Here is a 13,707-nt window from a genome sequence, read left to right as displayed (position 1 = left end):
CACACTGGGCAGCACCCCCACGTCCTCCTCCTCTGCTGGGACCTGGCACTGTGCCACGCTGTCCTGCCCCACTGCTCAGTCTCTGACCCTGCGCCAGGCCGTCTCCCTGCCCTCCCACGGAGCACCTGCTCGTCCCTGTCAGGCTGGGCGATGCCCTCCTTACCCCGCTGTGTGCCCACACCCGCTCTCACCACTGTGTCCCCCAACCAGACACACACCCCTACCTTGCACTCACCTACGGGCTTTGAACCAAATTGTTAAGGAAGGAAGTGAAGGGGACGGATGGGAGGGGAGGGGGAGAGCTGCTATTTCGTTTTTTGTTTTTTGTTTGAAGTAGGCTCCACATCTAGTCCAGAGCCCAGTGCGGGGCTTGAACTCAGGACCCTGAGCTGAGATCAAGAGTCGGACGCTTAACCGACTGAGCCACCCAGGAAATCTTGGTTTTTTGTTTTGTCTGTTTGTATTCTCGGAACTGCTATTTCTTAATAGAAGGTGGAGGGCAGCCACTCTGTGCCGGGAAGTCCTAATATAATTGAGCACAGAGCGCTCACACTGGGCTCAGCACCACATGCACCATCTTCGTCCTCACATGAGCCCAGGAGCTGGGCTTTATCACTACTCCGTCTCAAACTGCAAAAACGGCAGCTCAGGAAAGGCATGGTGACCACCCGTCTCAGGGCAGCATCCAGCTCCCAGGATGTTTCTAGAAATACAATTAGATTCCCCTTTTCACCTGTCCCAGCCCCCAAGCTCTGGGCCCTCCCCACCAGGTATGACGTCCTTTCAAGCTCTAGATAAGGGCTGCCGTCACCCCCCACAGCCTGTGAGCCCCCAGGAGCTTTCCCCGCGGGGACAGGAAGGCAGGGAGCAGCCCCCCCGGGAGCCGGGCAGGTGCAGGCGGACCAGCGCTTGCCAGCACAGGGAGCTGAAGGAGCCTGGCCGGGGAGGGGCGCAGACCCAGGAGACCTGGAAGGAGGCCCCAGGGCTCTGTGGCCGGCCTGGGGGCCCCACCTCCTGGTTTGCTAAGTCCCACTACTCACCCAGAGCACTGGCTTGACTCCGGGTGCCCCTGTCCTGCAATCCCCAAGCAGCTGGGACGGTTCTGTTGCCAGGCCTGACAAGACAGCAGGCTAGAGGGAGTCGGGGCTGGGGGGAGCATCTGCAGGTTCCATCGAGATGGGGTTCCCTGAGAGGCTGGGCGGGGAGGGGTAGCCACGACGGCCTCCTTTACATTCCCTCTCCAACCAGGGAGCTGCTAGATGATAGAGGCAGGATCGGGACCTGGCCCCGTGCCCTCTGGGGAAGAGGCTGTTCCTGCCCCTCAGGCAGGAGTGAGGAAGCTGGGAGCCCCTACCCCATGCATCCCTGCATCCCCCCAGCTCTTTGCTCCAGGGTCCAGGCAGGGCCTGGGGTTGGGGCTGGGGGTCACCAGGGCTCAGTTGGGCCCCCGCTTACCTCTGTGCCTCAGTTTCTCCATCTGGGCCTTGGGCTCTGGAGCGGGAAGACCTGCATTCCCCTCTGGGCCCTGCTGTCCCCCACTGTAGCTCTTTGGGGAAGTCACCTGCGTTGTCACTCTGTGTCTTGAGGATGGTGTCTGGGCTGTGAGAGATCGGGGAACCCCGTGGGACAGTGACACGGCCGGGAGCACCAACAGCTGGGCCTGGGGTGCTCCAGGTCCAGGGAATTAGAAGCAGACAACAGAGGCTGGGGGCACAAGGAGGGTCCCGTGATGACTGGCCCACCGTGTAGGCAGCTGAGAGGAAGTGGGTCAGTGAGGCCCGCCCGCAGGACTAATGCCCACCAGCGGCACTCAGGGCTTGGGAAGGTGCCCGACCGTGGACAGGGCAGGTGCTGTGCTGATCTGGAGCTGTGCTGGGGGCCTTAGAGTCCAGAGGGTGGCCCCTCGTCCTGCTCCAGCCCGCCTCAGCCCTGCAGGCCTGCGACGGACCTCCTCAGGCGCCAGAGTTCCCTTCCCTGCTTGCTTGTGTGGCCTTCAGGCCCAAGCAAGCAGAGAGGAGGCAGGGAATGGCCTGGGAAGCCCTTGCCAGTGACATGTGACTTCTGTAAACTTTAGGGGCCTGGAATCATCTGGAGGCCCGAGCTGGAAGTGGGGGAAAGGTCTCAGCGTCGCGCCAGCTGTGGGCTGAGCGCCAGGGCCGGCAGGAGGAAGGCAGCCGACGTCCAGCTGGGCCAGACACCCACAGGCCAGCCCCGGCCTGGCTGTCGGCCCCCTGGGCAGGCTGCACAAACGTCCACAGGCCTGGCAGCCTCGGGCCTCCCAGGCAGGCGGGCAGAGTCTGAGGAGACGGCGGAGGGAGGCCTCGCGGCGGCCACATCCCCTCCCGCCTCTGGCCCACGCTTCTCCAGGCTCGGGCTTGGCTTCCGCACGGGAAGGGTCCCTGGGGCACCTTTGCCCCCTGGAGCCACAGCCCTCCAGCCTGCGTGGTCCGCAGGATGTTTGCTTATGCTTATCACCGCCAGCCTGCAAACAGAGACGAAGGGCTCCGTGTTGGCACCTGGTAACTGGGCCATCCGTGTGGGCCACCAGGCTCACCGCGGGCTCCCTCCGCAGCCACGGGACAAGATGTCCACTGCCCGGTCTGGCCCAGCAGGACGTGGACATGGGAGCATCCAACTTGCTGGGGGTTGGGGGGCCTCAGCAGGAGGCCAGGACGGCTGTGTCCCTCTGCAATGCCCCCCCCCCCCGCATGGCTGAGCCTAAGATCTGGTCACACAGGCCACCCACAGTGCCCCCTGGGGAACAGGGTCACCTCTAGACACTGCCCGGGGATGGGGAGCTGGGACTCTCGAATGAGTGCTCTCTGACCTTGGGTTTAGACACACAAGTCAGAAATGGAGGGCTAGCTGGGTTTTCAGGGGCCCTCGGCTTATTCCTGGGCACCTCAGGCCTTGAAGGGGAGCAAGTCTGTGCACTTGCATGGGGAAAGTTTCTTATTAGCACTTTACTTTTTTAGAGCAGTGTTAGGGTCACCGCCAAATTGGGAAGGGACAGAGATTTCCCCTATAGCCTTTCCCCCAACACATGCACAGCACCCCATCAACAGCCCCCACCAGAGGGTGTATTTGCCACAACTGTTGAACCCACATGACACGCTATCATCACCCAGAGTCCGCAGCTGACATTAGGGTTCACTCTTGGGTGTTGCACATTCTACGGGTCTGGACAATTATAGAAGGATGTGTGGACATGGACCCATCATTATGATATCCTACAGAATATTGTCACTACTCTGAAAATCTTGTGTTCCACCTACTCATCGGTTCCCATAAACCCTGGCAAACACTGAGCCTTTTACTGTGTACGTTGCTGCACTTTTTCCAGAACGCCATAGAGTTGGAATCACGCAGCATGTGGTCTTTTCAGATTGGCTTCTTTCACCTAGAAATAATGCATTTGAAATTCCTCCATGTCTATTCATGGCTTGTAGCTCATCTCTTTTTAGCACTGAAAATATCCCAGCATCTGGATGGGCCACGGTTTTTTTAATCCACTTACCTACTAAAGGACACCTGGGTTGCTCGCAAGTTGTGGCAGTTATGAATAAAGCTATTATAAACAGCGGTGTGCAGGCTTTTGTGTGGACCTACGTTTTCAGCTCCTTTGGGAAAATGCCGAGGAGCATGACTGCTGGATCATATGGTAACAGGAGGTTTAGTTTTGTAAGAAATCACCAAACTGTCTTCCAAAGTGGCTGCACGTTCTGCATTCCTGCTCATGGTGAGCGAGCGTTCCCGCCGCTCCCCAGCCTCGCCAGCATGGGAAGTTGGCAGTGCTCTAGATTTGGGTCATTCTAGTAAGTGTGCAGGGGTATCTCGTTGTTGTTTTAATGTGCATTTCCTTGAGGATGAATGACGTGGAGCATCTTTCCATATTCTCACTTGCCGTCCATGGATCTCCTTTGGTGAGGCATCTGTGAAGTTCTTTGGCCTATTTTTTAATCGGGTAGTTTTGCTCTCTTATTGTTGAGTTTTAAGAGTTCTTTGTATATTATGAATAACAGTCCTTTATTAGATGTTTTCTGCAAATATTTCCTCCCAGTCTGTGCTTTTCTCATTCTCTTGACATTGTCTTTCACAGAGGAGGTGTTTTTCATCTTAGTCAAGTCCAGCTTATCAGTGATTTCTCTCATGGGTCCTGCCTTTGGTGTTCTGGATGTAAAGGAGGCCAAGGTCCTACAGACTAGACTGACTCAGGGCTGGCAAGTCAGGAGGGTCCTGAGGTTGGCAGCAAGAGCTTAACGTTGGCCCTGACAGCTGAAAGCCAGCGGTTCTGGTAGTCTTCCCAAACAGGCATGTGGAGAAACGTACTTGCCAGGAAGGGCAAGCCTAAGACTCAGCCTTTTACTCGTCTTTTTCTTAATGCCACGAACATCCCATCAGGCTCATAAAGCGTGAATCTTTCTCCTTGGTAACACGACCGAGACTGGGCAGACAATGATGGTTTTTATTAGACCAGCATTGCAGTCGACATCACGTAACCTCAGCAGACGAAGCTGTGCGGTATCTTCAGCTGATGGGATGAGAGAAGTTCTGAGACAGCAGGAAGGCTGGAACGGCTGAAGGAGGAGAGAGGGGAGAGTGGTCAGGGGTGGGGTCAGAAGGGTCAGCGGCCCAGATCCTGTCTCCACTGAAAGGACTTGGGCTTTTCCTCTGAGTTGAGCAGGGTTCTGAGCGGGAGAGGCTTCATCTGATGGACATTTCAGAAGGATCGTTGGGACTGCTAGACTGAGACTAAAATGAAGGGGCCCGTGGGTGGAAAGACTGAGTCCAGCTGGGTGACTGCCCAAGTCCAGGGGAGAGAAGGCAGTGAGCGGTGGTTGTGTTCGGGATGTGTTTCCAAGGGAGGAGCGGCAGGATCTTCTTGGAGATTGGAGGCAGGATGCAGAGAAAGGGAGGTTGGTGATGGCTCCAAGGTTTGTGCTTGGGGAGGCACAGGATTAACGTCGCCATTTGCTGGTGACCTTCCCCATGCGGAGACCATGCTGGGTGTGGGCTGAGCAGGAAAGGCCTGGGGCACGTCCTCAAGGCGCTAGCAGTCTGGGGCAGGGGCGGGGAGGAGCACGGTCACACATCTTAGCGGGTAGGTCCACGACACTGTGGAGGCCCCAAGGGGGACGTCTAGACTTTGCTTGAGGGTGCAGAAAGGAAAGTGCCCAGCAGAGCCCTCAAGTTGGTGATGGGTGAGCAGAGTCACAAAGAATGGAGGGAGGGGCGCCTGGGGGGCTCAGTCTGTTGAGCGTCTGAGTCTTGATCTCGATTCAGGTCATGATCTCGCGGTCGTGGGATCGAGCCCCGCGTCAGGCTCTGTGCTCAGTGTGGCGTCTGCTTCAGAGTCTCTCTCTGTCAAATAAATAAATAAAATCTTAAAAAAAAAAAAAAATGGAGGTAAATTCTCCAGCCAAAACAGGGAGGAGACCTTGAGGAAACAGAAACAAGGGCACAAGGCAGGAGTCGTGAAGGGCAGGACTTCGGAGCTCGGGGACGTGCTCTCGGGACCGGGGGCACCGTGGACGCCGCAGGCAGGAGCCCTTTGTGGTTTATCCTGACGGGCTCTGACCCTCACCTGAGAGCGTGTGAGAGCCGAACGGGCCTCGAGGTGGGTGAGCCACAGGCTGGAATGGGAGCCCCTGCAACATGGAGACGGAGAGAACGAGAGGGCTGGAGGAAGGTACGCCAGGCCTGAAGGTCTGACAGGAGACTGGGCAGAGTCAAGGTGACCACCGGTTTCTGGCTTGGCGGCAGCATAGGAGAAGCCCCGGGAGGAGGCTCACGATTGAGCAGGAAGAGTTTAGTCCACGTTGAAGTGCCTGGTGGTGAATGTCCAGGAGGCGGCTGGATCTAGAGCTGAAGGGAGAGCTCTGGATTGGAGGAAGGAATCTGGGCGTTGTTGCTGTTCAAGGGCCTAGGATCAGAGGACAGAGGAAATACCACAGCCTGGCCTCTGGGGACAGTGACACTCCGGGAGCAGGGGTGGGGTCAGAAGAGGGGTAGCTGGAAGCAGGAGCACCAGAGGTGCGCTGCCTGGTAAACAGTCCTCTCTGTTCCTTCTCTGCCTCACTCCCCCCGGTCAGTTTCCCCAAAAGCCTGATTTCTATTTATGAAGCTGTGTTTGAGAGGAGAAGACTTCCATCCCAAGGCCGTGATGCTTCACCAGGGCACATACAAGCGGGGACGATCCAGTTGGAGGGAAACCCGGGACTTTTGCCCGGAATCCTGTGCCTAGGAATTTTCCCTCTTCTGGACTTGGACCGGGAGATGTAGTTTGAGGAATTATTGGCAACCATCTGGAGACTACACAAGGAGAGCCAAACTTAGGATGAGGCCCCCAAAGAAGGAAAGAAGTTAGCTTGCTGGTGACATCAAGCTCCAGGATCAAGGTTTGCCACTTTTCAACTGGTATGTTACGCAAGTATTTGTACTTCCTTTATTGTTCAACCAAGCTTCAAGTGTTTCCACCACTTGCAGCAACCCCCACCTTCCAGCTCATACACCCGTCATGAAAGCCAAAGGTTCTTTAATGGCCGGTGCCCCACAGAGTAAAACAAGCAATTAGGTCGCCAGTAAGCGGGGAAAGTTTCCAGGGGAAACAGCAACGTGACCGTGGAAAGAAGTGGAGCTTTGGAATCGGACGGGCGTCTGTCTCTTCCTAGCAGTGTCATCTCCTGAACCTGAGTGTCGTCTGTGAGGTGGGGCGATTTCCCCCTTTCATTAGAGCCTATGAGGATTGGAGGACATTGTCAAGTGTCTGGGACAGGGTTAGGCAAATGGTATGGGAGGGACAGATGTCAGGTTGCACTGAATCGAAGCGTACAAGAAATGAGGAAGTGGGACAACACACGGATTATTTGCTTCAAGGACATAAGTACAAATGGCCCCTGAACGTGAGGTTATGCTCAACTTCAAACAGAGCAGCCCAAGTCAAATCAGGAAGATGTTGGGACACAAACGCTCATGCTCAGTGGGTAGGAATGTAAACTGGTTTGGCTGAGGGCAACTTGGCAGTATCTACAAACCACTTACTGAGCAACTGAGCATCGGCTGTGATTCGGCACTCTTCCGCCAAGAACTCATCCGACAGTTGCCCCGTACACGTATGTATGAGACACGTCAGTCAGCCTGTTTCCTGCAGCCGTGCTCGTAATGCAAAGCCCGGCCTGGAGGCCTGGCGGCGGGCTCAGGTTAGAGGAGGAAACTGAGGCAAGAGTACAGTGCCGTCATTAAAAAGAACACATCTGAAGGGTAGTGATAAATGAAAACGCTTGCAAAAAACAGTACACGATTTGTGAAACAGCATGAATAGTACGCTTGAGTTTGCAGTGAGGATTCCTGCGCAGCCGTGGAGAAATTATGCCTGGTTATCTCTGGGGAGCAGGCTTAGGGAGGTAGGAAATTTCTCCGAGAAATCTCATGGAGCTCAATATTCATTCTAATGGCTTATGTTTGTGTTTTTTTTCTTAGCACGTGTTACATTTATAATAAGACGATTAAGACACAGTTTGGCTACAAGATTTCAAGAGGGTGATGGCTAAAGCTGCTCAGGGCCGAGTGCGTGTGAGGCAAAGGGGACGTGAGCGGAGAGAGACCTTCCGTGTGCGTGCTGTTAGTCCGCACCTGCCGTGCTGGCCCTTGGGCTCGGGAGACAGGAGGCGTGGGTTCAGGCTCTGACGACACCACGCACTGATGGGGTGGCCTACAGGCTGGGGACCGACATCACGGGTGAGATGCAGACGACACTGCTAGGCTGCCTCCCTCAGAAGCGGAGGGCTAGACGCCGTGCGTGTGAGGGCACGTCGCCCGGTCCTGCCGAGGCGCAGGCCCGCCTTCTCCTGGGGCTCCTGCCCTACCCAGCCTCGTCGGCCTCAGGAAACCACCTCCTCTGGAGCACGTTCTCTTAGGGACTTCTGCTTTACTGACTTTAAGTAGGCAAAGCCTACTCTGGAGCCTACCGGTCCAGGTCTAGCCTGGACTAATTTGGGAGCTTCTGACTTGTAAACAGTCTCTCTGCTAACTGTCAAGGGAGAAAGAAACGCAGCTGAATGTGGGAAGCTCGGGGAGAAGGGAATCCGAGGAGCTCCTGGAGCCCTGGTGAACGTGGAGTCCCGCAAAGGCTCTGAGCTGGGCTCTGGCACTGCTGAGTGACCAGGAGCGGAGCCTGCCCCTAGATTCTGGACTTGTGGCCTGAGCGTTAGAGTGGAAAATGAACAGATGCCACAGGAAATCTATCAGGGAGTTCATTTCATTAATTTGATCATGTATTCATTAGAAATTTCTATTAGTGTCTGTCATATTTAGGCCTCAGATTACCTGAATAAGCTATAACAGCTGTTTGATTTAGAAAGTCTGATGAACTGAAACATTGTTGGTAGATTTTTAAACCAAACGTTTTTCTGTTTAGCTTTTAAAAACTAAGAACCCTTGAGATTTTAGGGTCTGAAAGTGTATGCCTTCAGGTTTAGTCATTAAAGTTTGGTAACAAGCTGAAAAATTATTCAGGGCTCCCTTATTTAAGAGTTACTTGGGTCATTTCAGAAACCTGTAAGGAAAAATTAAGATGAAGGAAAAGACAAGAGTATCCGTTTGAGAAATGAGGAGAAAATGCTAAGGAGAGTCTTTTCAGCTCTACTAGTTTAAGATCTCACATTCTGCATTACTGACTAATGAAAGGATAAAGTCAAATGGAGTAACAGGAAATGACATATTATGAAATAGACATATAAAATTTAATCCCTTTGGTTTAAAATACATCTTCAATGATACAATTAAAAACAAGCAAGACAAAAATTTATTTCATAAAACAAAATATAAAATAGTTATGACCCGTGTCCCATGATATCGTATCTTAGAAAACCAGCAATTTAGTTCACATACTTCATTAGAATATTTTAATGTAAAAATGTAACCATCAATCCTACTTATACAAATGACCTATTCTAGCTCCCTGAACCTAGATACCCGTGATTTTATTTCTGTTATAAAATTACACTTTTTAGTACTTTTATATATTTAAACATGTGTACAAAATGTTCCCCTGCCATAGTAATACAGTCTCATAAACTCATGAATGCTTTCTAGAATTATTAGCATACAAGACAATCAAAGCTTGAAGGCTCTGAAACACGATAAAACAGAAATCACTTCTTGTAAGAGGAAGATGAGGAAGGACTCCATTTTGGGTCATATCACCTAGTACACAACAATCACACATGTGTTGTAAGGACTGTGTGTTCACTCTCTCAGGTACGTACAAACTGATATTAGCCTACACAACAGATAGGAATTGCAGTAGTGTTCTTCCTATACTTCATTTGTTAAAACAGTACAGAAATCCGAATAACAACACTCTCAAGAGCAAACAGAATCTCTGCCATTTGAGAAGGTTTTGCTATGCTCTGGGATGACTGCTGTTTGGGAAAACACAGACAAAACATTTCAGTGCGTTCCACTAAGCACAGTACTCGATCTGCTTGGTATACATTACCAAAAATAACTTAACCTTTCATTTAGGGAAAGTCTTCAAGGTAGACCTTATTGCATCTCTTCACTCTATGTACAGACACCACATTTATATATTATCTATTTGTATAAGACACGTATATACACATTTACAGACACAGGCCTTCAAAAATGTATTGCACTTATATACAACGCAGCGTCAGCTTAACTGATTCATACTGTAACCTATTTCAGTTCTTCGTAAGAAAGGCAGTTGGATGTTCAAGAAAGTTGCAAAGGAAGATTCAGTAACATGCTCTATGTGAGTAAACATTTTCTGGAGGCTGAGAGGCTGAGGGAGAAAGGGCGCATCCTCTCCTCTTTGGATGCCGCTCCCACTGCCCTGAGGCAGTCAGAGTTACTCTGAGTTCAGGCAAGGGCACGAAATCCTTAAACCCAAGCCCACTGCCTTTTCTGACTTGCACTAGTGAGCAAGCAGGCCCACTAACATTGAAGAGACAAGGTAGATAGCCCAATATTTTTATAAATAATGTAGCAGATATTCCAAAGGTTCCCAGAGAGTCTATTAAATCTTAGAACAAAGTTTTTACTTTTAATCCTAAGTACTGATATCAGAAAATTCAAACATAATGGTGTAAGGATTTCTGTTGTCTGAAAACGCCAATGCAGTATGTCGAACGGTATCTACAAGCCAAATGCAGCGCCATCTCCAACTCGAAAGGAGTCCCTTCCGTTGACACCCACCCATACCTGCGATGTGCCTGTGGCCGGCCAAACAGTAAGACCCACGTAACCTTCCTTGGACTCGCTGGGAGCGGTGGGCCAGCGCGCCCTTAGATCTCAGTGAGGGTGAGTCTGTACGACCCCCCCGCTTCTTCAATCTGCAGCTGGAAGGTGTCTTCATTGGAGTAGTGCTTCACGATGTTGTCGTCCATGTTCACCAGAATCCTGGAAGAGGAAAAGCAGGACAGGTCTCCTCACTGCTGCCCGACACGGGAGGCGCCGGAGTTACCAGACCTCCCGCAGCCCCGATGCCCTCACCTACGACGCCCAGGGAGTGTCCGCGCCTAGCTCGTAAGACTGGCCGAGGACTCTGTGACAGACTCCAGGAAAGCTCCTCTAACAGTGTCGGGCCCGGGATGAAACAAAGCATACTAGCTTATTTGCTGTTATTACTTCAGCGTGTAGGAATCGCTCAATAAACAGGAGCTATTACAATGCACAAAGTAAGTCTACAGAACAAGCACCTCGTTGATCTGGCTTTAGAAGCATATTAGTCAAATTAACCTATGGGATCTGAAGCCACAGCTCCCTGACCAATTATCTTCCCTGGCAAGTTATCCTCAAAGTTTAACTGAACTACTAGTAAGTCTAACCCTTCCCACTAGGCTCATCCAGAAAATTCCAATTAGGATTTGCTTTAGAATGAGGCCAAATGATTCTTGTACCATACTCTGCTTACCCATGTCAAATAGCATAGTCACTTAAGTGAAATGGAACTAAAAATATCAGTTTCTGGACAAGGAAGCAATGTTCTATGATTGAAAACACAAGGCAGATTACAGTAGGGGGAGCAAGGACTGAACCTGAACCAAGGCCTTGGCACTAACCTGCTACCTGATCTTGGACATCACAGGCTCTGCCTCAGCTGCCATGTCTATGAACTAAGGATATCACACCCAGCTCAGAGGGCGATGTGGAAGTTAAGCACCACACGAAGTGCCTGATCCAGTGCCTGACTCAGGACGGGGGCTCAACAGATGGGGTAGCACTTGCTGTTACCCCGACTAAATTTCATGACGTGCTCTGGAATTTGGAGCCACTTCACTGCTGCCAAGCACGGGAAGAGCAAATGAAAATTTTACTTGAAAAAAGTCCACAAAGATGTCTTAGAAAGGCACATCAATTTTATATGGATAATTTAAGGAAAAAATACATCCCTGCATTCAGGTTTCTCTAACTTTTTCTAGACTGGGCACAAATGCACGTGAGTCACATTAATGTTACAGAATATTAACGTTATTTAGAAGTACTAGGAATGCCAGTTAACGCTTACCCTTTTTTACATTTCTTGAATATTTTCCCAATCTTATCATGGGGCACATCATATTTGTCTGAGATCTAAAAGAACAAAAGAAAATAATTACAAGATGCTGATCTCAAGGCTTTAAAACACAAACTATAACTATAAATACTGTGGTACAGTCACTCAGTTTTCCGTCTTTCAAAAATGCACGAAACCCACGCGTACTGGGGGAGGGGGTGTTACCTGCCTTTGGAGGGAGCTGCAGTCAGGTGTCTGTTATTTCCCCCAGCTTACTGAGGTCTCTCCGTGTGTTATACGGTCATCTTTTTAAAAATGACTACCCTATAGAGCAGTTTTAGGTTTATAGGAAGCCGGCCCAGGAAGTACAGTTGCTCAGTGCCCCACGGCAGCCCCAGTACTCACATCTCACATCGCGGCGGCGCTTTTGTTATCGTGACGAGACCACATCGCTACAACACTATGAACTAACACCCACAGTTTACAGTCGGGGTCACACCCTACGGGCTGTGAGCAGTGAACAGTGACATGGACCCACACCATCACGAGCGCTCTGCTCAAGCGCACAAAGGCCCCGCTCTGGAGTCGACACATCTGAGTTGAACCAGCTCTGATTTGCTTTCGACACAAGTCACAGTTCGGATCCCCAGCCTCCCCTCCTCAGGAAAGGGAGACTCTCACTTCCTATAGCACAGGACTGCTGTGAGGATTACTCCGTGTTCAACACAGAGCAGGAGTTAACTTCAGATACAGAATATTGGAAGGAAAACAACACTTTTTTTTTTTTTTTTTTAAAGATTTTGTTTATTTATTTATTTGACAGAGAGAGAGATAGTGAGAGCAGGAACACAAGCAGGGGGAGTAGGAGAGGGAGAAGCAGGCTTCCTGTCAAGCAGGGAGCCCGATGTGGGACTCGATCCCAGGACCCTGGGATCATGACCTGAGCCGAAGGCAGACGCTTAACGACTGAGCCACCCAGGCGCCCGGAAGGAAAACAACACTTTTAATGTCCCATAGCCCAGAAGAAACATCAAAGTCCCTGATCACAAACCAAGACTGCACCTCTGCCAGTTCTACCTAGAGCCTCTCGGAGAGCAGCACAGACTCCCGTAAAACCCCAAGGCTCTGGCTAACGTGGCTGCAGCCGCTGGGGTGTGGCCCTCAGGCCCTCCTGAGCCTCAGCTCTTCCCCTTTTCATGATCCGTGAGGGTCCACACAGAGCGGTGAAATCAGTGTGGTATCGAGTGTGCGGGTTTCCTTTCGGGGCACAAAGGAGAGAGGATGAATTAATCCAAGGATAAGCTGATTCAGTCTACACCAAATGCTTTATCTGGAATTGTGCAGACCATCCCCAAACTGGGGTTACCGCCAACCCTCCATCTGAACAGCAAAACTCAAAGGAGCACTGAGAAAGGGGGCCTCAGAAGGCCAACCTGCAGACTGCTTTCAAGCTAACAAAAGCACCCAGTTCAAACCAAATCTAAGCTCCCATCATCCAAACAAATCCATTTCTCTTCTGTATCACTGGGTAATAATTCCTTGTGTATTTATGAAGCATCAATTAGGAAACCCCAGGCCTGAGAGACACATGATACTGACGAATTCTTTATGGGTGTGAGCACGTTGTATTTACACAGTAAGTCTCATCACTTCTTTTTTCTCCATAATTAAGACTTTGCACAGTTCTGAAGAAATGAGGAAAGGTTATCAGAAGACAAGGTAAGAAAGAGTAATCTAGGAGAAATCGCACGAAGCTGAAAAACAGAAAGCAGAGGCTAATGTTGGTGCTGGCTTTGCGTGGGGAGGGAATGTGCTCAGAGACACCTGTGAGCTCAGGGACCCTGAGAGACCACAGCTCCCCAGTCCACTGTCCCCTCGCCCTGCTTTAGTTTTCTTCACTGCATTTATCTGTGAAGTGCCTGGAAAATTACTTCTTAAATTTCTTTGCCTACTTTCTTGTCCCTATCTTCCTAACTGGACCCTAAGCTCCATTCCGCAATGTATCACTTACTCTCGTGACTCTAGTAGCTAGAACAGAACCTGGCACAAAGCAGGTGCTTAACAAACATTTGTTAACTTAATTCAGCACACTGCACTTGTCAGGGGAGCCGGGGGAAACCCATTTCCAGTGACGCACATGCTTTGAATTCAAAGATGCCTATGATTTATAGGGGGTTGGTAAATATCAG

General features: G+C 50.9%; 1 protein-coding gene and 1 long non-coding RNA gene across 7 annotated transcripts in view; both read right to left on the bottom strand.

Annotated features, from left to right (window-relative positions):
* Nucleotides 1-300: 300 nt before the first annotated feature.
* LOC118539161 (uncharacterized) lies at nucleotides 301-2,000 on the bottom strand. Its single transcript, XR_013442146.1, has 3 exons — nucleotides 1,456-2,000; nucleotides 1,041-1,255; nucleotides 301-703 (listed from the first exon to the last, which is right to left on the bottom strand). It is a non-coding gene; the product is annotated as an uncharacterized LOC118539161 (long non-coding RNA).
* A 6,719-nt stretch (nucleotides 2,001-8,719) lies between these two features.
* Nucleotides 8,720-13,707, bottom strand: part of GRHL1 (grainyhead like transcription factor 1) — a 50,318-nt gene continuing 45,330 nt past the window's right edge. For 5 of the 6 annotated variants that reach the window (XM_078055960.1, XM_036097548.2, XM_078055964.1 and 2 more), the window contains 2 exons: nucleotides 11,531-11,595; nucleotides 8,720-10,422 (listed from right to left, as the gene is read on the bottom strand). In XM_078055960.1, the coding sequence (XP_077912086.1) occupies nucleotides 10,308-10,422; nucleotides 11,531-11,595 (180 nt within the window). In that variant the 3' untranslated portion in view covers nucleotides 8,720-10,307. The other variant, XM_078055961.1, reaches the window with a different exon arrangement.

This window comes from Halichoerus grypus, chromosome 10, assembly GCF_964656455.1.
Source record: "Halichoerus grypus chromosome 10, mHalGry1.hap1.1, whole genome shotgun sequence".
NCBI classification, from domain to species: Eukaryota; Metazoa; Chordata; class Mammalia; order Carnivora; family Phocidae; genus Halichoerus; species Halichoerus grypus.
This window is presented reverse-complemented; position numbering and strand designations above follow the sequence as displayed.